The sequence below is a fragment of the Neurospora tetrasperma genome (genome assembly GCF_000213175.1).
Source record: "Neurospora tetrasperma FGSC 2508 unplaced genomic scaffold NEUTE1scaffold_2, whole genome shotgun sequence".
Taxonomy (NCBI): domain Eukaryota; kingdom Fungi; phylum Ascomycota; class Sordariomycetes; order Sordariales; family Sordariaceae; genus Neurospora; species Neurospora tetrasperma.
In genome coordinates, this window is record NW_009799100.1 from 53,285 (window position 1) to 77,239 (window position 23,955).

Genomic DNA, 23,955 nt, shown 5'->3' on the forward strand with positions numbered 1-23,955 from the left:
TTCGGTAGATGCATCCAGTCGGACCCACGCACGTGTTATGGACTACCGATTCAAAATAGTCGAGAATGTCGAGAATGTCGACGCATATAAAAGCAGCAGTATGACCTCCGGATAGGGACAGGGAGAGCACCTAGGAATCCAACAACGAACCATTCTTTCTACGTCGTCTTACAACAATGAGGTTCAGTGACCTACTCGTGGCTGCGGCCACGGCGAATGCCTACACCATGAACTCCCAGGTCCGCCTTGCCTACCACGGCGATAACGGCATGATGGTCAGCTGGAACACCTTCGATGTCGTCAAGAACCCTTCTGTCCAGTGGGGCCTCTCGCAGAACCGTCTGGACCAGATTGCGACCTCCGACGTCTCCGTCACGTATCCCACTTCGCAGACCTACAACAACCACGTGCTGATCAGCGGCCTCCGCCCCGATACGACTTACTTCTACAAGCCGTTGCAGCTCATGAACAGCACTACCGAAGTCTTCAACTTTACGACGAGCCGTGAGGCTGGTGACAACACCCCCTTCTCGGTCGCCGTCGTCGTCGACCTCGGTACCATGGGTAGCAAGGGCCTGACCACATCTGCGGGCACTAGCGTGGCGAGCACCAACATTCTTCAGCCAGGAGAGAAGAACACCATCGACTCGCTGGAAGCCAACATCGACAACTTCGACTTCCTCTGGCATGCGGGCGACATTGCCTACGCCGACTACTGGCTCAAGGAAGAGATCCATGGATTCCTGCCCAACACAACCATTCAGGGAGGCGCCGCCGTGTACGAGTCCATCCTGAACGAGTTCTATGACGAAATGATGCCCATCACCGCCCGCAAGCCCTACATGGTGGGCCCCGGCAATCACGAGGCCAACTGTGACAATGCCGGCACCACGGACAAGGTGCACAACATCACGTACGACAGCAGTATCTGCATGATGGGCCAGACCAACTTCACCGGCTTCAAGAACCACTTCCGCATGCCTAGCGACGTCTCCGGCGGCACCGGAAACTTCTGGTACAGCTTCGACCACGGCATGGTGCACTTCATCCAGCTCGATACCGAGACCGACCTGGGCCATGGTTTCATCGGCCCCGACCAGACTGGCGGATCTGAGGGTTTCACCGGTGTTGACCCGGTCAATGCCACCATGAATGCGCAGACCAACTGGCTTGAAGCCGATCTGGCGGCCGTTGACCGCTCCAAGACTCCGTGGGTCGTTGTGGCCGGCCACCGTGCCTTCTACCTCAGCAACACCGGTGATACCTGCCCGACCTGCAAGGACGTCTTCGAGCCGTTGCTGCTCAAGTACAACGTTGACCTGGTGCTGTCGGGCCATTCGCACATCTACGAGCGCCTCGCACCAATCGCCGACGGCAAGATTGATCCCAACGAGCTGGAGAATCCCTCCTCCCCCTGGTACATCACCAACGGTGCCGCTGGCCACTACGACGGCCTCGACTCCCTCGATAGCCCCCGCCAGCCCTACAGCCGCTTCGGCCTTGACACGTCCAACGCCACCTACGGCTGGAGCCGCCTGACCTTCCACAACTGCACTCACCTGACTCACGATTTTGTCGCCAGCAACAACGACACCGTCCTTGACTCCGCCACTCTGTTCAAGGCCCGTACTTGCGACCAAGATCGTAGGCGCCACTGAGTCCGTCACTCCTGTCACTGCTAGTGACTGCGAAAAAGACCTCAACCATTCTGGCTGGTCGCTGCCTTGAAAGTTCTGTGAAGCTCGGGATGTGGCGCTCTGTAGTAGGTACGAGAGGAGCAGGACCCGCACGCAAGAGGGTCAACCCTTTGTATGAGTGTCTTGGAAACGTGGATACGTGTAATATGAGTCTAATAGATGAAAATGCTTCAAGTTAATGCACTTTTAGTTTACCTCTCGCCGTCAACTTACGTGATGTTCGTGGCCGACAATTTTGTCCCCAGTCACCTCCAACACCTTCTGATTCACAACGGGCGAAAGCTGCCGCGTGCGTGCAGTGGTCTTCTCGTCATGGTACTAAGCATTGTCATGGAGACGAGCCACTGGGTCTTAGCGCGACTAACATCAAACGATTTCAGCGGTTTCGAGTGCAAGACACCAACACCGTTTGTGATATCAATCCACGTTAATGGCCATACTGGCCCGGGCAACCATGGAGAACCTGAGTCGGTCGACGTACCCGGCTTCATGCCTGCCGCCCCCGATGATGTTGGCCGTTCTTGTGGTGCACGTGCCTTGTCCGTAGACCGTATTGGACGAAGATGTTTGACACGTCGGCTCCCCGCCTCCCAAGGAGCATATACTCTCCATCAAGAGAGAAGTCATCTTGATGATCCTCCTTCTCTGCACGCTGTGAGTTTCCTCGTCAATCATCCATATCGTCTTGTCGTCTGCCAATCTCCCAACCTACCTCCAGGTCTGTCTGTTACCCTCCTGAGCCCCTCAGGCTGAGTGCCTCTTGCAGGCCAAGCCGAGCGCGTGCATCAGGCTCGTACGGTATCTCGACCGGCAATAATATTGTTGGCTGTTTTGCTCGTCCTTGTGACGTAATGACTATTCTGACAGCGCGCCGAAGGGCTCGCCACTGAGGCACGAGAGTCTGATCGAAGCTCTCCGCATGTGTTGCCTTGGAGGACCTTGCTTCTTAGAACAATCGTTCCCATAGGTATCGCGTTAGCTCCAAGATCTTGTATATGAGTTGCTTTACTATAATGATGTGGTTCTGTCGATCTAGAACATATACCAACAATGGCAGAAAGGCAAGATAGTTGTTGAGGGACGATAAGATTATGGATTGGTTGCGAAGGAGCCCGACAAGTCCACTCAGTGTTCTGAGACGCCCAGTTTGGCGATTAGTGTTCAGGCAAGTCAATTTCGTCCATTGTTTGCGCAGCACACCATGTATTTGACTGGATGGGAGCGGGAGGCCCAGCCAGCTGAATGCAAACATGTAGCCAACCGCCCAAGTGCAAACTTCTTCAGCCAACCAAGCACGGTCAAATCTCTCTACGGTGAAAGCATCTAATACATGAGCAAATTAATCATATCAACTCAAACCATGCACACGTCATCTGAGATGGTGAGGGGTAGTGACGTGAACATTCGCTTGGTTGAGCCAAACATGAATGCATTCTCAATCCGCAGTTAGATTATGACTCTCGTCTCGTGTATATAAACCCTACCCTAGGCATCGAACTTTCTCTCACTCTCATCCTCTTCTTCTTCTTCAGTCAACGAGTTCACTACTACCCTTGTAACTTCCACTCCGTCCACTTTGACACCCTCAAATAACACACGAGCATCATCTTTCCAACCTCAGCTGCTTGATATACAGCTCCATCCACCAAAATGCCCAAAACCGAGATGACAAAGTCCGATTCTTCGCGAATCCAGTCTTCACAGGTCAGTCATATACACCAATAATGTTCAATAATTTCCAGTCAGATCTAACAAAATGATAAAAGGCCAAGGGCGGCGGTGACATGAGCTCTGGAGGCTTCGCAGCTCGTGCCCAGTCGGCCGGAGACAGATCGTCTGCTTCGCAGACATCCGGGGGTTCGGGTTTCTCTAGCAGCACCTCGGGTTCCAACCAGTCCAGCACTAGATCTGGTGCCTCTTCGGGATCAAAGAAGTAAAGTCAACTATGAGGTTCTAGGCGGACTTGGACTCGACCATTAAGTTAGGGCAGGAACGAAGGCACAGTGTCCAAGCTTTGTCCGAATGAGTTGAGATGGAATTAGGTTAGGGACGCCTGTCCGTTGGGCTGGAGCGTACCCGGGTTATCAATCTATGTATTTTAGCTAGGCCCGGAGAATCCAGATCATTCTTCACACATGTCAAATTGGAGTTTGAACCAGGTGAAGGCTCGCTTACCTACCTCTACCTTCCAAAATCATGTTCGATTTGAATCAATTCCATGCCTTAATGACTCGACGCCACACCATCTCAAGATCAAGTTCACACGGGATCAAGCAGTAGAAGAAAGACCCGCGATTCTATCTAATAAACCGATTGTTCTTCTGAAGGTGGGCTTCGATGATGACTGTACCCACCATTGCATTGCCTCCTTCTTTTTCAGGACTGAGTGTTTCTTGGGCGTACCTTCCATTGGTTCGTGTGGTCAGTGAAAGAAACGGAAGCTGTAACGCGGATGCTGACGCGGATCGATCCCGTCACCTCAAGCAGTTGAAGACTGGTATGGGGCTCGGTACCTAGAGGTAGGTAAGTGGCTGCCTCAGTGAACCTATGGGACCTTCTTGAAAGATTGACTGATGACCCCATTGCAGACATTACACAAACATGCAATGGTCGTCGAACAAAGTGAACCACCTCTTCTCCCAGAAAAGCCGAGTACAGGCCTCATTGCTGGCTGTGCAGTTGCTGAATGTGTATTTTGCTGGCTATGTGCGGAAGTTCGTTTGCCTACAAGAGGCGAGGTCAAAGAAGTGACTACTTTCTTAAGGAGCCTGAGTGGCCAGTCAAAAGCGGAAGAGTCACACGAGCTGCCAATCCAGGCGCCTCCATTTGAGGCCTACCTCTATGTTTCGCCCACTGGAATCCCAAACGGACAACATTACTTCGAACTAGATGCTTCGGAAGGTGAAGATAGTGAACACGGTATTGCTGTGGGAGCAAGAACGCCTGGTCGTTGAGCAAAGTTGAGTGCTTTGGGCTTGAAATCTTGGGTCCTCGGAATCTGGGAGCTTGGAAAGGGCTGGGTCGACCATTGTGCGTTTCGTGCCCTCGCTTACCAATCTGTAACTAGACGTGCTTTGTTAGCGATACTTCAAGCTCGGCGTTATGATGTTATCTCCACCAATGCCTTCCTTACCAAACCTTTCATCGCGACGTTACTGTCTAGTCCTAATTATGAGATACCCTTCAAGTTGTCTATATCACCGCAAAGACCAGCTTTTCCTTGTGTGATACCACCATCCCATTCCCATCCTTCAACCTCAAGCTCACGTTCTGTCGCCGTATCGCTCCTCACCTTCTGTCGCCGTATCGCTCCTCACCATGCAATCCCTTGATCTCACTGGTCTCCTCACGTCGTACCCAACCGCCAACGTCGCACTTAGAGGTAGTGCTTACCCAAGCTCCCCAAGGATCCCAAGTTCGGTCCTTGCCACTTGCCCGCTAGGTGATGTGAAAGATAGTACGGACATTCTTTGGATATGTAAGTTTTGATGTGAGTGTGACCGGACAATTTAATACACCACCTCCCTGCCTGCCGATTGCCGAAGCTGCTGCTTAGGGCTTACTCCCCCAACCCCGGCCGACTCGCTTAGAGATCAGCAGCTTACCTACGAGCTGATTGGTCCAGCTGGCGCCAACATTGCACAGCTTCAGCTCCGTCAAAGGTCCGTTTGATGGCATCGCCAACCTTGGCGCAGCATTTGGGGGCCCTTTTGGCTGCTTTAGTGCCAATCCAGACCGGAGTAGGAAGCCTTCTCGTGGAAAGAGCTTGGGAGAACCGTGCAGGCCAGACGTGTGCGAGCATTGCCGGTTGACATGTTGTAGGAATGGTAAGGTGATGGTGGCTGGAGATGTGGATGTACAGCAAAGATGCTACCTAACTAAGGGTAGAAAACGACCCCCTGGTTGATAATGGTCATATCGAACCATGTGCCCTCGTTTAGTTCGCTGGTGGATGGCAGAAAGCGGACAGGGAACAAGAATGTCTCCACCATCTGCCACTTCCTCTTGGTTTTCAACTTCCCTTTTTCCTTTGAACTTTCTCTCCTGGGTTCATCCTGGGTGACGGACCTTTGTCGTGAACCGTTCCACGGTCAATAGTTCACGTTGCGTGTGAGAGCCGCGGCCGACGTCACCACCACGATGTTTCTGTCAACGCTCCTCCCGCTGCGGCAGACACTGACACTTTTGTCTTTTGTTGCTTCACTTCAATGGCCCCTTCCTGTCAATGGGCAAAACGCCGATACGCCTTCCGATTCGAACTTCATTCGGCGTGGTTATGAACGCGGTAAGTTTCCCCTTCGTGATACCGCCTCCTCCTCCAGCTCCCTCTCTTCCCCGGCATTCCTTCCTTTCATTCCCTTATCTCACGACTAACGTACCTACCTCTTTCCCATCAACAGCAGCGGTCATCGGCTCCCACCTCTACCTCTCCGGCGGCGAAATCTCCCAATATGGAACCGGCGAGAACGCCCTTCCGCCCGACGACCACCCTGCCATTGGCATCTCCTCCGTCTTATCAATTGACCTCTCCACCTCGTGGGACACCCGCAACGCCCCCTTCCAATCCCATACATTTCCCGATGGTGACCAACCTCCTGTTTTTAATAACCACGCTCTCTGGCCCTGGAAATCTTCAGATGGTAAGGATCAGGGGTTCTACATCTATGGTGGCCAAGTGTCGTGGAAAGAAACGGTCAAGGATGTGAGGAAGGATCGCGGAATTTGGAAGTTTACTGTCGATGGGCAGGGCGGGGGAGCGTGGACGGTTGAGCAGGCCAGTAATCCGGAGGTTTTGCGAGGGTTGAATCTGACGGCAAGTATGGCTTATGCGGCGGGAGGTGGGAGGGGGTGGTCGATCGGGGGAATCATGACGCCTGGCACCGATCCGGATGCGAACATCACGTCAGGCCCGGGACTGAGGATTCCGGGAATGGTGGAGTATGACTTTGCGACGGAAACGTGGACCAATTATACCGAGGTCGGCTTCCTCCCGAAAGGTCGGGCGTTGGAGGATGGAAGGGCGCACTTCGTTGATGGACTTGGGGAGGACGGTAAAAACGGAGTGGTCATGATGTTTGGAGGGGGGATCTTCATCCTGGACGTGACGCGAAAGGGCGACTCGCGGGGGATCACCCGTCCGGATCTCCTCCTTGACTTCAACAACATGACCTTCTTTGACGCACAAACGAAGAAGTGGTACTCGCAGACAACGACAGGCACACCGCCAACTTCCAGAATGGGCCATTGCGTCGCGGGCGTTCGAAGCCAGGCCGGTACCCACGAGATGTTCGTTTCTCTTCCTGTTCACAAGGCTTTTGCTGAATCCAAAAGTGCTGACATCTAACCAACAGCTTCGTCTACGGCGGCGCTGATGCAGGGTTCACCGAGTCCTACGATGACCTATACGTTCTTTCCCTTCCCGGATTTGTTTGGTTCCGTGTCGACGACCGTTCAAACGGCGTTCATTCTCACGGAACTTGCGCTGTGGTAGGCAACCGTCAACTGTTGGTGATAGGTGGGCAGAACGAGAAGGATGGATGGCCGGCAATCTGGCAAAGTAAGGATCCGTTACCGCTCGGACTGGGTGTCTTCGATATGACAACCATGACTTGGAAAAACAATGGAAGCTATGATGCGGAGGCTGCCGAGTACAGACCGGCCGAAGTGATTGAGAAGTGGTACAAAGATGGGTGAGTGATCTTTTCGTTTCGGGTCGGTATAAATGCCATGCTGATCGGTTTCAGGGGTCTTGACAAAGTCCAGTGGGACTCGGATGATGTAAAGAAGATGTTCCTGGCGACGCCTGTGAACTTTACGAATTTGGATGAGCCAAGTTCATCAGACAAACCATCATCCGGCGGCGGCGGCAGTGGTTCCTCGGATGGTGACACTGATAAAAGCAAGGGCGAGTCCAGCAAGTCGAAGACCGGACCTATCGTAGGGGGTATCGTGGGGGGTTGCGTCGTCGTGCTAGGAGTCATCGGTGGTTGGTTGTTTTGGAGAAGGAGGAACAAGAAAAAGAACTCCGCAGGAGCGTTATCATCGGCTGAACTTCCCGTCCAAGAGCCGTCACTCCCACCACCACCACAAGGCTTCTATGAACCCTACAGACATCAGAAGGAGCTTCCGGTCCATTTGGCAGCAACAGAGGTATACACCCCGCCCACCGAACTCTCAAGTCACGCTTATCGGTGGGAACTGGACCCCGACGCGAGACCAAACGAGTTGCATGGGGATGCAGGACCGAGGGCACAAGAACTTCCATGGGAGGGAAGGCCACAAGATCTGAGCGCATGCAGATGATAGACGTAGACCTCAAGTTCGGGGTGTACATAGACCGAACGAAGGATCAAGGAATGCACATACTTACCCGCTTTCCGAGTTCCGATCCTGGACGGGAGTGCCTGGGAATCCCCGCACCGTGCATCCCGCAATGTCACATCTTGGCAGCGTCGTCGATCGTGCAGTGCGTCCGTTGGTGTGACAGCTCAGTCCGGCTAAATTGCCCCGCGGTCTGCGTTTTACCCGGACTTCTTCCATCCTTCCACCCCACCTGGGGGGTCCTGGAGAGGTGACATCAACCGATGGGCATGACAAACATGACCGTATAAGAAGACACTCGTCCCCTTCTGCAAGCTCTGGGTAAGCTCTTCAAAGTTACAGCCTGGTGACCATCTTCGACTGTCGACTATCAGCAGCAACTTGAACATCGCCCACAATGCCCCTTGTCAAAAACCCCATCCTCCCTGGCTTCAATCCAGACCCCTCCGTCCTCCGTGTCGGACAGGATTACTACATTGCCACCTCAACCTTTGAATGGTACCCAGGTGTACAAATTCACCACTCGACGGATCTCGCCAACTGGACGCTCCTCACGCGCCCGCTTAACCGCAAGTCCCAACTTGACATGCGTGGCGACCCGGACTCGTGCGGTGTCTGGGCCCCCTGCCTCTCACATGACGGCGACAAGTTCTGGCTTGTGTACACAGACGTCAAGAGGAAGGATGGCAGCTTCAAAGACGCACACAACTATATCGTCTGGGCGGACAAGATTGATGGGGAATGGTCCGATCCGGTATACGTCAACAGCTCTGGTTTCGACCCGAGTCTGTTCCATGACCCGGATAGCGGCAAGAAGTACTTTGTGAATATGCTGTGGGATCACAGGCGGAGGCCGCTTCTGTTTGCAGGGATTGCGGTCCAAGAGTGGGATGCTAAGACGAAGAAACTCGTCGGAGAAAGGAAGAACGTTTACCAGGGCACGGAGCTGGCACTGGCCGAGGCACCCCATGTGTATAAACGTAATGGATGGTATTACTTGCTGATTGCGGAGGGCGGGACTGGGTATGAGCATGCTTGTACGCTGGCGAGGAGCAAGAATATCTGGGGACCGTATGAGACGCATCCGGAGAAGCACGTGTTGACGAGTAAGGACCATCCGAGAGCCGTGCTGCAGAGGGCCGGACATGGCGACATCGTGGAGACGGAGGATGGGAGAACATATTTGGTTCATTTGACGGGACGGCCGACGACGCAGCTCAGGAGGTGTGTGTTGGGACGTGAGACGGCAATCCAGGAGTGTTATTGGAAGGACGATTGGCTGTATGTCAAGAATGGACCGGTGCCAAGCCTCTGGGTGGACTTGCTGGGGGAGAGGGATGAGAGCAAGTACTGGGAGGAGAAGAGGTATACCTTCAAGGATGGGTTGCACAAGGATTTCCAGTGGCTGAGAACGCCGGAAACGGAGCGCATCTTCAACGTCAAGGACGACAAGTTGACGGTGATCGGTCGGGAAGCCATTGGCAGTTGGTTCGAGCAGGCATTAGTGGCCAGGAGACAGGAGCACTTCAGCTACGATGCCGAGACCGTCATCGACTTTTCCCCGACCGACGAGAGGCAGTTTGCTGGTTTGACTGCGTACTACTGCCGGTACAACTTCTTCTACTTGACCGTCACAGCTCACTCTGATGGCCAGCGAGAGTTGCTCATCATGTCGTCCGAAGCGTCATGGCCGATTGGAAACCTCAACACCCCATACGTTCCATACGTCCAGATCCCGAACGAGGGTAAGGTGAAGCTTGCTTTGACGATCCGGGGCAATCAGTTGCAGTTCTATTATGCGGTATTGGGCAGCGGTGATGAAGAGCCGAAGAAGATTGGACCCGTGTTTGATGCCAGCATTGTTTCGGATGAGTGTGGTGGACATCAGCAGCATGGCAGCTTTACGGGTGCCTTTGTCGGGGTGGCTGCCTCTGACCTGAACGGACTGGCGGCGGAGGCCAAGTTTGACTATTTGCTGTACAAGCCCGTGAAGAACCAGCAGGATGCCTATGTTAGAGACAATGAATAAGTCCAAAGGATGGAGGGAGAAAATATGGATGCGAAGAGTTAGCCTTGAATGATGTTAATTTCCAGGACAATAATTATTCGGGTAGAGAGCTGCCTCCTGCTAAATCCGTGAAGTTGACTTGGCTGTTTCGCTCTGTTGTGCCGAAGCTGAGGTCCTGGCATCCTCCTTATAGGATCCGAGAAAAGTTTACCGACTGTCGATGGTGTCATCCACTAGCCCCTTTCCTAGCGGCCAAGTGTCGAAGACCGGCACTAGAGGCTTAAGCCAGACTTTGGCTTGCAAACGAAAGCCGGGTTGGAACTCGCTGTCCACCAGGAGCGTGACCGCCCTGTCCTCCACGCCTTCGGATGCTACACTGGACACCGGACATGCCCTACCACGCCGGCTCGACAAATCTCAGCGTAATCAACGCCTGCCCTCCATAGTACAGTACCCAAACGGCTCTCTGCATCCAGTCCCTATACCCTTCTGTCTCAAGCACCAAGAACTTGTCCGCCGCAAGGATCGAATCCGACGCCGTGAACATGGTGGCCCCCACAATCACCCTTCCATTCTCCAATGTGAGCGCTGTCAGGGCCATCACACAAATGGTAAGCGAGTACACCAACACCGGTACTCTCAGCGCATTGCCAACCTTGGGCATCAACGTGGCGATCATGACGGGGACCAAAACCGCCAATCCACCAGCCATTGCGGTGCGCCATCCCCCCTCTAATAGACCTTGAAAACCAGCAGCATGTTGTTGCTGCAGGAACAACAAGATGTAAAGGACATGAGCAACCATGAAGCTGGACAGACCACAAAGGAAGGCTAGGTCGCCATCCCAAGCAAGGAAGGCATCGCCGAGGGCGCTGAGGGCTAGAGCGCCAGTAAGGAATTGGGGGCCGCCGAGAAGGTGAGAGAGGTAGGAGAGCAAGGCGGTGGAAGAGGTCTTGACGAGCGTGCGCGAGTACGAGGGGCTGGATCGGACTTGAAAGAGGTAGAGGACGGCGGAGGCGAAGGAGACGGCTAGGACGGTTTTGTCCAGAGATGCGTCTGTATCGGACGACATGGTGGTAACGGCGTTGTCAGGGAGCAGGCATACCTATGAGGGGTAGGAGTTGGATTGGATTCGTGTGTGGACTTGAAGTGTTCGATCTGATAACCGCGATTGGTGACTGTTTACTTTGGCATCGTTGTCTTCATCGGGGACATTGCGGGGTATGTTTTGTTCCTTTTTCTTTCTTCTTTCTCGTCCGAGGTTGACGATTCGTCCCACGTGAAAATTCCAAACCTTGGGCTGGACATGGTCTTCGGCATGGAGTCCCTGGTCTCGGCTACACAAGTCAGCAAAGTGGATGAACATGGCGTGGGGAGGTTGGGGAATTGGGGGATACGTGGGATACGTGGGATAGATACGTGGGGGGAACACTGGGGGTCGTGGGGAGGGCGACCATGTGCACCCACCCCCCACTGAGCAACCACACTGGACGTTGTGATGGTGACCATGGTGTTGTGATTATTCCACGCTCCATACCTCTACCCTTCCTTGTTGTGCTTCCTAGTTTCCCCCGCGAACCGGTACTAGCCACCTTCCCCGCAATCCATCTCGTTTCTATCGGGCCTTTCTACGTCGCGTCGATTTATCGAGTTGGCTGCGGGATGGGAACTTGTTTAGACTGCGGGGTACCCCATCATCCCCAGACTCGTTGTTCACGGTGGGCTGGATTCGCGTGGTTGGTTGGGATCAAGGGGAGTCGGTCCAACGGGGGTCACGGGTGGTCTAGCTGCGGAAAATACCTATTGAAATGGAAACGGGTATATACGCGATGGACATAAAGCCAATATAAGGTACATTGTCAATGTGGTCAATTATCGGTCCGTTCGTGATGTCGCCATTCGCCAATGAAGTTTGGTTGATGCTTCAGTGATTGATGTTGCAGGAAGGAAGACGGCAGCTTGAAGGGAAGTGGAAGTTGGAAAAGACGCCGCTTTGGCCTGCCCCATTTGGTTGCCCGCATTATACCGTGTCGGCAGCGGCAATCAGCGGCACTGCAGTACTGCGCATACAGGTGATGACGGTGCTGTAAATGCAGCGCAATGATGTCCTCCCACCTCAGGAAACATCATCGTGGAGTGTACCCCCATCTTGCTTCCAAATGGCCATCACTCATCACTCGCCCGTCATGTTCCCGTCCCGCCGTGACATCTATGATGGCACAACCCCGATCGCCATGTTCGTCCGACGATGCCTCCTATTATCTAGAACTAGAGCTAGCTGCTGTTGATCCTAGGCCAAGAGAGACCGCCATATCCTGCCCGTCGCCTTGATTGGGTTTCCCTCGTGGAGCATCCCCATTCTTCCCCATCTTCCGCGATCCATGATCCATGGTCGGCGACCGGCGCTGATCCCCAGTTTCCCCAGTCTCCCCAGACCTTTAGTACCAGAACGGAATACGGCCCAGCATTAGCGTACATCATGGTGGACTTTCCCCGTGCCTCGATGGGAACATAAAGAGGAGCCGGTCCAGCCCTTCGTGTTCCCACCTGGGTTCACTCCGTCCTTCATCCCCAGACAGGAAGGTAGCCGGCCATCTACCTCCTAGTTGATCACACCCTACCCGATTCGCTTCGACCTTAGGTTGTCAGTCCAGTCAATTGTGCAACCATGGCAGACGGCGAAGTCGGCGTCCTCGCCCACAAGGCTTCGGGCGACCTCGAAGACATAGAAGACGGGCCCCAGGTGACCGAGACCGAGAACCAGCGCGTCACTCTAACAGAGGAAGATGTAAGGCTTTCTTGCATCCATCCGACCACTCCTCCAACCCAAAGAAAACCCCTACTAACATGCCCTGCCATTCATCCAGAACCGCCGCATCCTCCGCAAAACAGACCTGACCATTCTCCCCATCCTCGCTTGGGTCTACTTCCTCCAAATCCTCGACAAGACCGTGCTCGGCTACGGAGCCATCTTCGGCCTGCGCGAAGACGCCCACCTCCAAGGCAACCAGTACAGTCTGATTGGGTCTATCGCCCCCATTGCCCAGCTTGCATGGCAGCCCTTTTCCTCGATTCTGATCATCAAGGTCCCGTACCGCATCCTGATGTCCGTCCTCGTCCTCGGCTGGGGCATCGCCCAATGTCTGACGCCCCTGTGCAAGACCTTTTCTGCCCTGCTGGCTGTGCGCTTCTTCTTGGGCCTGTTCGAGGCCGGTTGTTTGCCGCTGTTCTCCGTCATCACGGCGCATTGGTACCGGAGGAGCGAGCAGCCCGTCAGAGTGGCGGGGTGGTACGGCACCAATGGTCTGGCAACCATCTTTGCGGCGGCGCTGTCGTTTGGTTTGGCCAAGATCCATAGCCACGTGTTGGCGTCGTGGCAGATTATCTTTTTGTTCACGGGGCTGATGACGGTTGTTACGGTGCCCTTCATTTACTGGAAGCTGGATAATAACGTCCATTCGGCAAGGTTTTTGACTGCGGAGGAGAAGCTAAAGGCCATTGAGCGGTTGAGGGCCAACAACAACGGCACCAGCGATGGCGAGGCGCACAAGTTCAAGTGGGCCCAGGTTGGAGAGGTTTTCTTGGATATCAAGACATACCTCTTCATTGCCATGTCTTTGGCAAACAACCTCGGCGCACAGGTGGTCAACACCTTTGGTCCGTTGATTCTGAGCGGCCTAGGATTCGACAACCACAAGACCACGCTGCTTAACATCCCCTTCGGCGCCGTCCAGTACGTTGTCATTCTCGGTGTCGCCTGGACGAGTGTGAAGTTGCGGTCGGGCAAGGGTTTTGCCCTCTTGATTATTCTCCTCCCCATCCTGGCAGGCATCTCTATGCTCTATGTCCTTCCCCGCGACAAGTCACACACTGCGCCCCTGCTGGTGGGCTACTACTTCCTCGCCTTCATCTTTGGCTGCAACACGCTGGTGGTCTCGTGGATCCTCGCCAACACTGCGGGATCGACCAAGAGCAGTATCATGATGTCGCTGTTCAACGCTGCTTCTTCGGCGGGCAACATTATTGGCCCCTTGTTGTTCGACACGGCCGATGCCCCTGCTTACACGCCCGGGCTAAAGGCCACGCTGGGAGTGTACAGCATGATGGCGGCGGTTGTGCTGCTGCAGCTGGGCAACTTGGTATTGCTGAACAAGATGCAAGAGAAGAAGCGCGTGGCGAATGGCAAACCGGCCAAGCTGCATGATTCTTCGATGGATAAGAAGTTCAATGCGGCGGGTGCCGCCCAAGCCCAAGAAGGCGACATTGGAAGTCGGGCGTTCTTGGACCTGACGGATCGTCAGAACGACGAGTTCATTTATGTATATTAGTCTTTTTGGGCCCGCTTTCTCCCATTGTGCTTGCAACTGTATCAGTGGTAGCCGAAACGGCATTTAATCAGAGCTCATCCACTTCAAACTTGACCAGCAGTGTACATGCCGTCTCCCTCCCCTTTAGATCCAACATCCTCACGAACCGCCACTGCCCCTTGACGCCCTCCACATACAACAGCCTAACGCTGGCCACACACAGCACCGGGTTGCTGGAGAAGGAATCATCGCTCTTGATGAACATCCTCAAGAAAACCAACTCATCGTCTTCATACTCGTCCCACTCCAGCGTCTCATCCCACACCGGATCCGTCACCAGACTGTTCTCCTCCTCTTTACTTGCTGCCCCCGTCAACCCCCCAATCAGCAGCGCACTAAGCTTATGCTTCCTAAACACGTCCGTCTTCTTCTTGGTCTGCTGCATCTCCCCAAACGGCACGCCCGGATGTAGCAGCGTGCAGGTAAGGTACGGTTTGAGTTCCTTATCCGTATCTCTGCCGCTTGGGATGGGAACATCCGACGCGCCCGCCACCACCAACCTCAATCGTTTTCTGCGTCTCGTCCTCGCCACTTGCTCCCGAAACTCTTTTTTCGCTAGTCCCACCATTGCCGCGTTGGACCGCAACCAAGAAGGTTTAAGCACGTACCCCCCTGTACCCGCGAACATGGCTTCGTTGATTTGCATGCTTGCGTCGAAGGTCTGCCAGTTTAAAGCACATACTTGTGCGCCTAAACCCCAGAAGGGCAAAGGTTTAAGGTTTTTAGAAGAGATGCGCGTGCCTTTGGGGAATACCCGCATCAAGTGGCGGGCGTTGTGCTTGGCTATGCTGGCGCCGTTGCCGGACGACAAGAGGGCGTTGAGGCCGGATTCAGATACGTTGATGAGGTGGTGGTGCGGGCCGTCTTTTGAAGGTAAGAGGTCCGAAGAGGTGAACCAGCTGTTGTCGGGCGGTTTGACGGATTGGCCGTAGACGCCCAACTCGGCGAGGGAGGGGATGATGAGTTTGGCTTCGGGAGCATCTTTTTTGGCTTGTTTTCTTTGTTTCCTTTCTTTTTTCTCGGCTTCGTCTTCCAAGCTAGAATCGGAGGAGGAATCAGATGAGGCTTCGTTGATGAGATGATGCTCCACGATGACCACGATCTTGGACCCCAGGTCGCGAAGACGAACATGTTGGTCTTGTTCAATGTGCGACTCGGTTTCTACCGGCTTATCCAACAAGTGCCTACCCCATACTTCCTTCATGATTCGCACCAGCGCCTCTTGCCCTTGAGCGCCGCAGTGGTTCTCGAGCGAAATCAACACGGGCGCACCGCCGCCGCCGCCGGATTCTTCCTCTTCCTCTACTACTTGCCGGATGATCTTGCATACTTCGCGGAAGGGGATGTTGGAGACCAGGGTGTATCCATGAGTGACTTTGGGTTCGTCCAGGTTGTCGGGGTTGTCCCAGACGTCGATCTCTACGCATCTTGAGCCGGCTTGGAGGGTGTGTCGGTAGGGGTCGGTGGAGGATTCGCCAAAGAGTTGGTGTGCGCACAGGTAGGTGTTGTGACTCGAAGAAACAAAGTACTCCGGTAGGGGGTAGTCCCTGTTGATTACCTCGCGTGGAACGGCAATATGTGGCTTGGCAAGCAAGTCGGCGACGGTTTCGCCCGAACTCAAAATATGGTTCCTGGCGATGAAGGACTGCAGAGCGGGGGAGACGCGGAGCTGCGGGCCGTGCTTGCATGTGAAATGGCCGCCGCCGGCGTGGGCGTCAAAAGGGATGATGTCGCCTGCTTCTTCATCGTCGATTGGTTGCGTGCGTCGACGGGAGCCGAGAGTGAGCCTGCTGCGGACCGAAGAGGTGAGGTCGGTGACGGTCCCGGTGACTTGCGGAGGGAGGTTCTCTTTGGCGAATTCGCCGAGGCCGGCGAGGGTGTGTTTGAGTTGGTCCATGTTAGGTACCATCTGCCCTTCTAATAACGAGTGAGAAAAGGGAACGAAGTGACTTGAAAGGGAAGGGAAAAGAGAACCTTTATGACCCCACGTGTTTGGTTCAATGTCGATGGGATGGATGGATGACCCACGGGGATCAATGTCTAGTTGCAGTGGGTGTTGGACCCGCCTAAGATGGGCTGAAACGCGGGACCAGCAGCACTGGTGGGGTCAACGGGCTCGCGGCCGCTCGGCGCTAAGAGCCAAGCAGCCGGAACTGAGTAGCATCATGCCGGCGAGTCCGTGATCATCGTATTCAGCTTAATCCTTTAGAGAGCATGTGATGCTGTGGGATCTGGTTATGGGGGGCCTGACTGTGCCGTTTTACCCAGGCAGCCACCGTCCAATATTGACAAGGTGAGGTTGGATGGGATCACGGTCTGGGCGCCCAGAACATCACGTCTCGGCACGGCAAGTGGGTGTGTTGACAGGAACGTCGAAAAATGGCACATGACGATTGCAGGTTGATGTCAAGATAATACCGATACTGTAGAGGTAAAATTGTCGTTCCTTTTTGTCTATCCTTTTCATCGTGTAACAGTTTCATCCAACGATCTTCCAGATGACATTCATCCATTGTCCAATCAAATCATCCAAACGCTTCAACCCTTTCGTTCGCAACAAGCCGTTGCCAACCATGAGTGGTCAAAGACATCACCAACATCAACACGCATTCCCGTCACAACCACCTCCCCCTTCAGTGCTTCAGCCACAGATACACAAGAACCACACCACCTAAGCCCAAGCCCCAACCAAACTCATGCCCACCGCCCCCGCAAACACCAACACACACGCCGCCGCTCTCCTCTTCCCTCTCAACGTCCTCCAACTCTCATCACTCAAAAAGTCCTCACTCAAAAGCTCCACCAGACTAGCAAAGACCAACAGTCCCGAACTGATAGCATTCATCGTTCCCACCAGAATCAGCCCCACCTCACTTTCAGGAGAATACAACCGATGCGTAGCCAACCCAATTGCCTGTCCGATAGGGGTAGTGCACCCGTACGCCAAAGCCATGAACCACGGCTGCTTCGACCCCTCCGGCCACGTAATGCTCGCGATGCGTGATCCCAAAGCAAGACCTTCGAAAGTTTGATGGAAAGCAATGGCAATAAGCAAAACGACAAAATCCGTCCCTACGGAAACGGATAGGGCCATGCCGATAAAGACAGAATGGAAAAGAATGCCGCACTCGAGGAGGACGCATTGCATGGTTTCCTTGCGGCGCTTCATCTCGGCGGTCAGGTACATGTATCCATCATGAGGCAGCTGAGATTCGAGTTGTTGCGTGCTGGGGCTGGAGAGGGTCAGGTCGGATTGGAAGATTTCCTTGTTGAATTGGGGGGTAGTGGTGGTGGTGGTGGTGTCGAGGTAGTAGTCCTCGGAGGGCAGGGCAGGGAGGACGGCGTCCCGGTCGTGTGGGTCTTGACCTTGGCGGGAAACGTGGGAGAGCCGGCGGCCGATGGAGTGCGCGCGTCCGCGGAGGGCGCCCTTGGGTCGGGAGGGGAGGTTGTTGGTGGTGTCGTCAGGGGCGCGAGCGTTGCTGGGGAGACGAGAGAGCGGGTCGATTGATTCGTCGTTCGTATTGGACTGAGCGGGTGCACCCGAAATCTGTTCCTGTTCGTGAGGTCCGTGATGCACATGTCTTCCGGGGTGAAACACCATCTCGACAATCGTCACCATGAAAATAGCAGCCAGCGCAATGGCTCCCGGCATGGCGGGGTACTGCTGCGTCCAAAAGCTGTCGAGACATTGGTTGCTGAGCGAGATGAAAGCGGTCGGCAAAAGATGCACAAACGCCGTGGCAATCAAGACTCCGGTACCAAAGTGGCGGACGGCAAAGAAGAACACGGGTGGGAGACGAATCATGGGAAAGCGGGTCATGAGGACGGGAAAAGCGCAGGCGAGGAAGGAGACGCCGAAAATGATGGCAAGGGCGGCACCGTGAAAGGCCGTGTTATAGAACTCCTCATCGGACACGCCGCCCTTGGGACAAGTTGATGCTCTTTTGAAGACCCGAGGGGTGACGGGTTCAGCGACGGCGGAGACATGGAGAGCTGCATCAACTTGAATTTGTCTATCGCTACCGTGTTGTTGTCTTGTCATGATGGTGGACATGATCAACGAGGTAACGACGACGGAGAGAACCCAGGTGACCCACCCCGGGACCGCAGAAGCGGCACGGGCATTACGGAGGAGTGGAGCCACGGAGGTCCGGGTTCGGCAGGCACGGTCTTCACCACCGGCTGCCGGGGATTTCTGCGGGGCGGGGTCTGTGTTTCCGTCAGTGTTAGTCATTCAAGTTACACTCGGAAAGGGTTAGGGACATTAACATACCAATAGACCGCCGCCCCGCAGAATTATTGTTCTTCTCCGGAGGAACTTGTGGTCTCCGGTCCGCATCATGCAGTCTTATGCCGCCGCCTGGATGATGATTCAGTGCGCAGACGCCGACCTCGCTGCCCTGGGATCCATGCCTGTGCGTCCGTGAATTGGCAATGCCATTGAGGTCCTGGCGGGTGGTCAAGTCGGCAGCCAAGCAATGGGGTTGCTGGTTCCAAAAGGGATGTTCGAGCTCGGCATCGTCATTGCGAGAAGGGCAGTTCATTTTGGGCAATTGGTAGAGTTCAGTCTGTTTAATTTCGGTGTCGGGTTTGTCAAAGTGATGCGGATCGGTTGCGAAAGAAGGTTCGCGATGGCCGATGACTGATGACTGTAACCCCTGAGTCTTGGCTTTGTTGACTTTTCTGTTCGTGGCGAATCGAACTGGATTCCACTCGATACAGTAACGCGATGGGTCGGACAGAGCTTTGTTCACGGCAGTGAGAGGAATATGAAGAGATCGCAAACAGTATTATTTATTGACTGTCTAAATGCTGCGAGACTGATGAGTCGACTGGAACAAACAGTAAACATATCCAGTTGTATTATAACAAAAAGTGGAAGCGGTCTGTTTATGAAAAAGACAACAATGGAAAGATCTGACATGTCATCTTGGGGACCAAGTCCAGGCCCTTTTAACGGTGAACCCTAACCCCATGACAGTCAACGACAGGCTCGGTCGCTTCCGTGATGCCCCGATGGCTCCACACCTGACAGAAGTCCGTTGAGATGAGTGGTCCGTTCAGAGATCCTCCAGTCTTCCCCAGATCTTGGCGTGCGTAAAAACGAACAACAACAACTGAAACATTGGAGATTCCTGAGCGAAGACATCGAATGGTCGTTGACATGAATTTCGTTTTTGACATTTAAATGGTTCTCTTGACTCCGGAAGTCATGCAGGGCTGTTCACCTGACCTGAAGAAATCGATGAAACCCTGAGCGGTGCAAGTACCTACTATTGTCGCTTCAACAAGGAAACCTTTCTCATGAACCCCTACCAACTTCAAGACTGATTCAGTTGATGATCTATCCACGCGAAATGTCCTCTGAAAGGATCGAAGGTAAGTGTATGTGCAAAGGGCACAATTGGGTAACAACCAAGGACTGTTCCGAAAAAGATTGACAATTGTCCCGAAAACTGGCGAACAATCCAGTTTGTTCGGTATTGGCTCCGGCCGATCACGGAGACGGGAAAGGTCAACAACCACAAGAAAACACACGAGATTTTCGCTTGGTGCTTGGCATAGAGGCAGGCATGGGTCGATAGTAGGGTTATTGTAAACCCGAAGTAGAAGAAAAATCACAGAGTATAAAGGTAGAGATAGCCACACACGAAAAACAAGACCTGGTAAGGAACAAGTTAAAAAAAAAAATATGATTAGTTTAAAAGGCGATGAAAGGCGTCAAATTAAAAGAGCGCCGGGAAGACGACGATGCTTTTGATGGTGTGATTATTGGAAAGAACCCTCTTGAGAGTCACGTGATAGGTAGCAGGATTGACCAATCATAGCTCCGATCACGGGCACTTCTCCACACACGTTTGTTTTACCAGCACGGTAAGGTACCTATATACCTCTAGTCTACAATTTATGCAGCTGAGAGCCAAAATGAGGGACGAGGCGACAACGTTCGCGGAAACGAGGACAACGTGAATATATCAATTGATCCCGCCAGTAACGCCCATCTGTTATGTGGTATGTATATAGCCCTTGTAGCCCTTCAGTGTAGGTAGGAGCACAAATGATTGTCTTACATTGAAAAACAGCTAGCTGAGGTGTGCGGCCTGCCCACGTTTTACACAACACCACGCTCTCGTCAGATTTCAGATGTCAGATCTGTAAGTACTGTACTGTCTTTTTAGGTACATGTGTACAGAAAAAGATTGCCCAGCTGCGTCCCCTCGTCCCCAACCACACAGGATATTCTTTCGTCCAACGCCATGGGATCAGATAGTTCCCTAATCCGCCATCTTTTTTTCTTCCATGACAAAAGAACCCAAAATGGGCCACGCGTCGATGGTGCTCACCATTTCAACAAACAAACATCAACACTTATGTCCAAGATAACAATGATGGCATCCGCCAGAATGGACCTTACTGTGGTCGGAAGGAGGATGACACAAACCAATAGTGGGCGATAGGTGCCCCTGGCCGGCGGGGCTCGCCTACCACAATCCAGGAAGGTGATAAAAGATTGTCGAGACATCCGCGCCGCCACGAGCCATGCCTTGCCGATAACCGGACCCGGTGAGACAATCCAGCGCTGCTTGGAGGGTTGCGTTGGTGATCCCGGCCCCAGGGATTCTCTCGCTGCCGTGCAACGGGGCACAGGCTGCACAAGGCCCGCTGATATCCAATAGGTTCGCCCACCTGCCCCTTCACTACCACGCTGTCGCAGCGCAGATAAGCTAACGCATGTGCCCAGGCCTTGGCCACCGATCGACATGAGATTGCTGTGCTGGGGCTGCAAGGAACGAGACACAAAAAGTTCCTTGATATAAAAACCGAGTGTGGACGTCGGTCGAACGCGGTTCCGAGTCTGTTCGTGTCTGGTTCCTCTTCCTCACCTCGACCCTCTCCCTAACCCGAGTCACTTCACGATGGCGTCTCTCGGCAAGCTCCTCTCGGCGGCGGGCCTGCTACTCTTGGGCGGCCATGGCATGTTGGCTTCGGCCGAGGACCACCTGATCAGCGAGCGCAAGCTCTCCAAGCGCTTCATCGACGAGAAGGGCAACTACAACATCTCCTTCTATCACATCAACGATGTCCACGCCCATCTCGATCAGTTCTCCTCCTCCGGCACCGACTGCACCAACCCGGCCAAGGGCTGCTACGGCGGTTATTCCCGCGTCAAAACCATCATCAACGAGACCCGGCCTTCGCACAAGGACTCTCTCGTCCTCAACTGTGGCGATGAGTTTCAGGGCACCATGTTCTTCTCCTACTACGGCGGCGAGAAGATCGCCGAGACCCTCAACCAGATCGGCTTCGACGGCATGACGCTGGGCAACCACGAGTGGGACAAGGGTGACGAAGTGCTCGGCCAGTTCCTCGAGAACCTCACCTTCCCCATCATCTCGGCCAACGTCTTCTCCGACAACGCGCGCCTCAACCGCACCATCAAGCCCTACCACATCTACGAGGAGTATGACCTCGCCATCATCGGCGTCACCACCGAGACCGTACCCTCCATCTCCTCGCCCGGCCCGGGTACCAAGTTCACCGACGCCATCCAGGCCGTCCAGGACACCATCGATCACATCCGTTCCACCACCTCCATCAAGCGCATTGCCGCCATCACGCACATTGGGTACGACGAGGACCAGCGACTCGCCAAGGAAACCACGGGTCTCTACCTCATTATGGGCGGCCACAGTCACACCCCTCTCGGCGACTTCCCCGGTGCCGTGGGTCCTTACCCGACCATTGTCAAGAACAAGGACGGCGATGAGGTATTCATTGTTACCGCCTACCGCTGGGGCGAGTACCTCGGCTACATCGACGTCACCTACGACGCCGACGGCAAGATCCTCGAGTACCACGGCGGTCCGATCCACCTGACCAACACCACCAAGCAAGACGAGGATCTCCAGAAGCAAATTGACGCGTGGCGCGTGCCCTTCGAGGAGTACTCCAAGCAGGTGGTCGGCACCAGCAATGTCGTTCTCGAGCAGTCCACCTGCCAGTCCAAGGAGTGCACCTTTGGCGACTTCATTTGCGACGCCATGCTTGACTACCGCCTGAACGCTTCCACCGATGGTCTCGCCCCCTCGTTCGCCCTCACCAACTCCGGTGGTATTCGTGCCTCGATTGACGTTGGACCCATTACCCGCGGCGAGGTCCTCACGGCTTTCCCCTTCGGCAACGCCGTCGTCGAAATTACCCTCTCCGGCCAGCAACTGTGGGACGTCCTCGCCGGCATTGTCGCCCGTGTCAACAAGGCAAACGGCAAGGCCGTCACATCTTTCCTCCAGGTCTCCCGCGGCATCAAGATCGAGTACCAACCTACTAACTCTCCCGATAACGGCGTCGGCACCCTTGCGGCCGTTACTATTGGCGGCGAGAAGCTGGACTTGACGAAGCAGTACAAGGTGGTCACCATTGACTTCGTCGCTGGTGGAGGAGACAACTTCTTTGCTGAAGCGATCAGCAACTTGGTGGTGTTGGATACCTTGGATGAGGTCCTGGTGAACTACATCAAGGAGAAGACGCCGGTGGATGTGCAGTTGGAGGGCCGTATTGCTCCCTACAGCAAGTGTGGTGGACGCAAGAAGTCTCAGAAGGCAAGAAGGGAGAGGGAGTAAGGGGGTGTACTACCTACCAATGAACTTGTATCGTAATGATTAGAGGATTACCTCTAGATGATGTAATGTGTTGTCTTGAGTTTTAATGAGCGTGTTCCACTGCAAAGAAAAGAAAGCGACGAAGTGTGTGATATACCCCCGGCAGCCCTCCATGCTAGGAGGGACCTCGCTTCACAAGCTAGAAATGCCATTTTCATATATTCATGGCAAGAGATCACAGTTGGGACGCACAATCAATTCCACTGTGACGAACCGTTACAAGCACAGGAGTATATCGCTGGGATGAACAATAAGCAACGGTAGTAGTAGCCAAAAGGTACTGATCGATTGTAGAAGCTATTGCTTGCTGAAGAGCCATAATAACGAAGGCCGGGAGGCCTTCTTATATACTGGCTTTCAGCCGGTCCCGTAGTCCCGTTATTCGGGCCCTCGGGTCCGTCCCGTAGTCCCGATATTCGGGACTCCGGGACCCTTCTAATTGGTCAATCTATCTATACTCGTTGGTTGGATCGTAACATCCACCCCATCCGGTTTTTGTGGCTGGAAATCTGAAGAATGATTTTGCAGAAAGATACCTACCTCAGCCCGAGAAGAGACCGGCCGGAGCTATACGCTAGAGAAGAAAAGAGACATAGAAAACTGCTCCGGAAAAGCCTCTTGTGCAGCGGATCGCGAAGCCTGGGTACCTCTAGGCCTTTTATCTCGTGGTGGGTAAAAATCTCCACGTCCTCAAGCGTGGCAAGTATGTGTCGTTTTCTTTCTTTAGCATGTGGATGACACTCTTTCATGTCAAGATGGGGTTCTGGCCCTTTGGTATTTTGCAATTCTGACTTCCACCCAGGCTCCAGGGGCGCAATTTCCTCAAGTCTATCCAACGATGGCAATATATGGAAGTCTTCCTTCAAATTCCCCATCCTCCACCAGCCCCTTCCTTCCACCAG

General features: G+C 54.0%; 10 protein-coding genes across 10 annotated transcripts; 6 read left to right on the forward strand and 4 right to left on the reverse strand.

Moving 5' to 3' along the window:
* Positions 1 to 147: 147 nt before the first annotated feature.
* NEUTE1DRAFT_116203 (uncharacterized protein) lies at positions 148 to 1,872 on the forward strand (the record flags this gene model as incomplete). Its single annotated transcript, XM_009850587.1, has 1 exon — positions 148 to 1,872. The coding sequence occupies one exon, from the start codon at positions 177 to 179 to the stop codon at positions 1,656 to 1,658; it is 1,482 nt and encodes a 493-aa protein (XP_009848889.1).
* A 1,253-nt stretch (positions 1,873 to 3,125) lies between these two features.
* On the forward strand, positions 3,126 to 3,831 carry NEUTE1DRAFT_116204 (uncharacterized protein; the record flags this gene model as incomplete). Its single annotated transcript, XM_009850588.1, has 2 exons — positions 3,126 to 3,401; positions 3,464 to 3,831. The coding sequence occupies 2 exons, from the start codon at positions 3,348 to 3,350 to the stop codon at positions 3,632 to 3,634; spliced, it is 225 nt and encodes a 74-aa protein (XP_009848890.1).
* A 1,930-nt stretch (positions 3,832 to 5,761) lies between these two features.
* Positions 5,762 to 8,148, forward strand: NEUTE1DRAFT_77892 (uncharacterized protein; the record flags this gene model as incomplete). Its single annotated transcript, XM_009850589.1, has 4 exons — positions 5,762 to 5,982; positions 6,098 to 6,983; positions 7,049 to 7,387; positions 7,442 to 8,148. The coding sequence occupies 4 exons, from the start codon at positions 5,838 to 5,840 to the stop codon at positions 7,998 to 8,000; spliced, it is 1,929 nt and encodes a 642-aa protein (XP_009848891.1).
* Positions 8,149 to 8,415: 267 nt separating this feature from the next.
* NEUTE1DRAFT_120598 (uncharacterized protein) lies at positions 8,416 to 10,130 on the forward strand (the record flags this gene model as incomplete). The annotated part of the gene is made up of 1 exon (XM_009850590.1): positions 8,416 to 10,130. One exon carries the CDS (start codon positions 8,416 to 8,418, stop codon positions 10,045 to 10,047), a length of 1,632 nt encoding a protein of 543 aa, XP_009848892.1.
* A 290-nt stretch (positions 10,131 to 10,420) lies between these two features.
* On the reverse strand, positions 10,421 to 11,098 carry NEUTE1DRAFT_98803 (uncharacterized protein; the record flags this gene model as incomplete). The annotated part of the gene is made up of 1 exon (XM_009850591.1): positions 10,421 to 11,098. The coding sequence occupies one exon, from the start codon at positions 11,096 to 11,098 to the stop codon at positions 10,421 to 10,423; it is 678 nt and encodes a 225-aa protein (XP_009848893.1).
* A 1,168-nt stretch (positions 11,099 to 12,266) lies between these two features.
* NEUTE1DRAFT_116207 (uncharacterized protein) lies at positions 12,267 to 12,544 on the reverse strand (the record flags this gene model as incomplete). The annotated part of the gene is made up of 1 exon (XM_009850592.1): positions 12,267 to 12,544. The coding sequence occupies one exon, from the start codon at positions 12,505 to 12,507 to the stop codon at positions 12,301 to 12,303; it is 207 nt and encodes a 68-aa protein (XP_009848894.1).
* NEUTE1DRAFT_59215 (uncharacterized protein) lies at positions 12,543 to 14,504 on the forward strand (the record flags this gene model as incomplete). Its single annotated transcript, XM_009850593.1, has 2 exons — positions 12,543 to 12,814; positions 12,894 to 14,504. The coding sequence occupies 2 exons, from the start codon at positions 12,695 to 12,697 to the stop codon at positions 14,352 to 14,354; spliced, it is 1,581 nt and encodes a 526-aa protein (XP_009848895.1).
* NEUTE1DRAFT_98806 (uncharacterized protein) lies at positions 14,422 to 16,781 on the reverse strand (the record flags this gene model as incomplete). Its single annotated transcript, XM_009850594.1, has 2 exons — positions 14,422 to 16,183; positions 16,645 to 16,781. 2 exons carry the CDS (start codon positions 16,779 to 16,781, stop codon positions 14,422 to 14,424), a joined length of 1,899 nt encoding a protein of 632 aa, XP_009848896.1.
* A 283-nt stretch (positions 16,782 to 17,064) lies between these two features.
* NEUTE1DRAFT_77903 (uncharacterized protein) lies at positions 17,065 to 18,937 on the reverse strand (the record flags this gene model as incomplete). Its single annotated transcript, XM_009850595.1, has 2 exons — positions 17,065 to 18,575; positions 18,637 to 18,937. The coding sequence occupies 2 exons, from the start codon at positions 18,935 to 18,937 to the stop codon at positions 17,065 to 17,067; spliced, it is 1,812 nt and encodes a 603-aa protein (XP_009848897.1).
* Positions 18,938 to 21,268: 2,331 nt separating this feature from the next.
* Positions 21,269 to 23,145, forward strand: NEUTE1DRAFT_116208 (uncharacterized protein; the record flags this gene model as incomplete). Its single annotated transcript, XM_009850596.1, has 1 exon — positions 21,269 to 23,145. One exon carries the CDS (start codon positions 21,311 to 21,313, stop codon positions 23,012 to 23,014), a length of 1,704 nt encoding a protein of 567 aa, XP_009848898.1.
* Between the last annotated feature and the right edge of the window lie 810 nt (positions 23,146 to 23,955).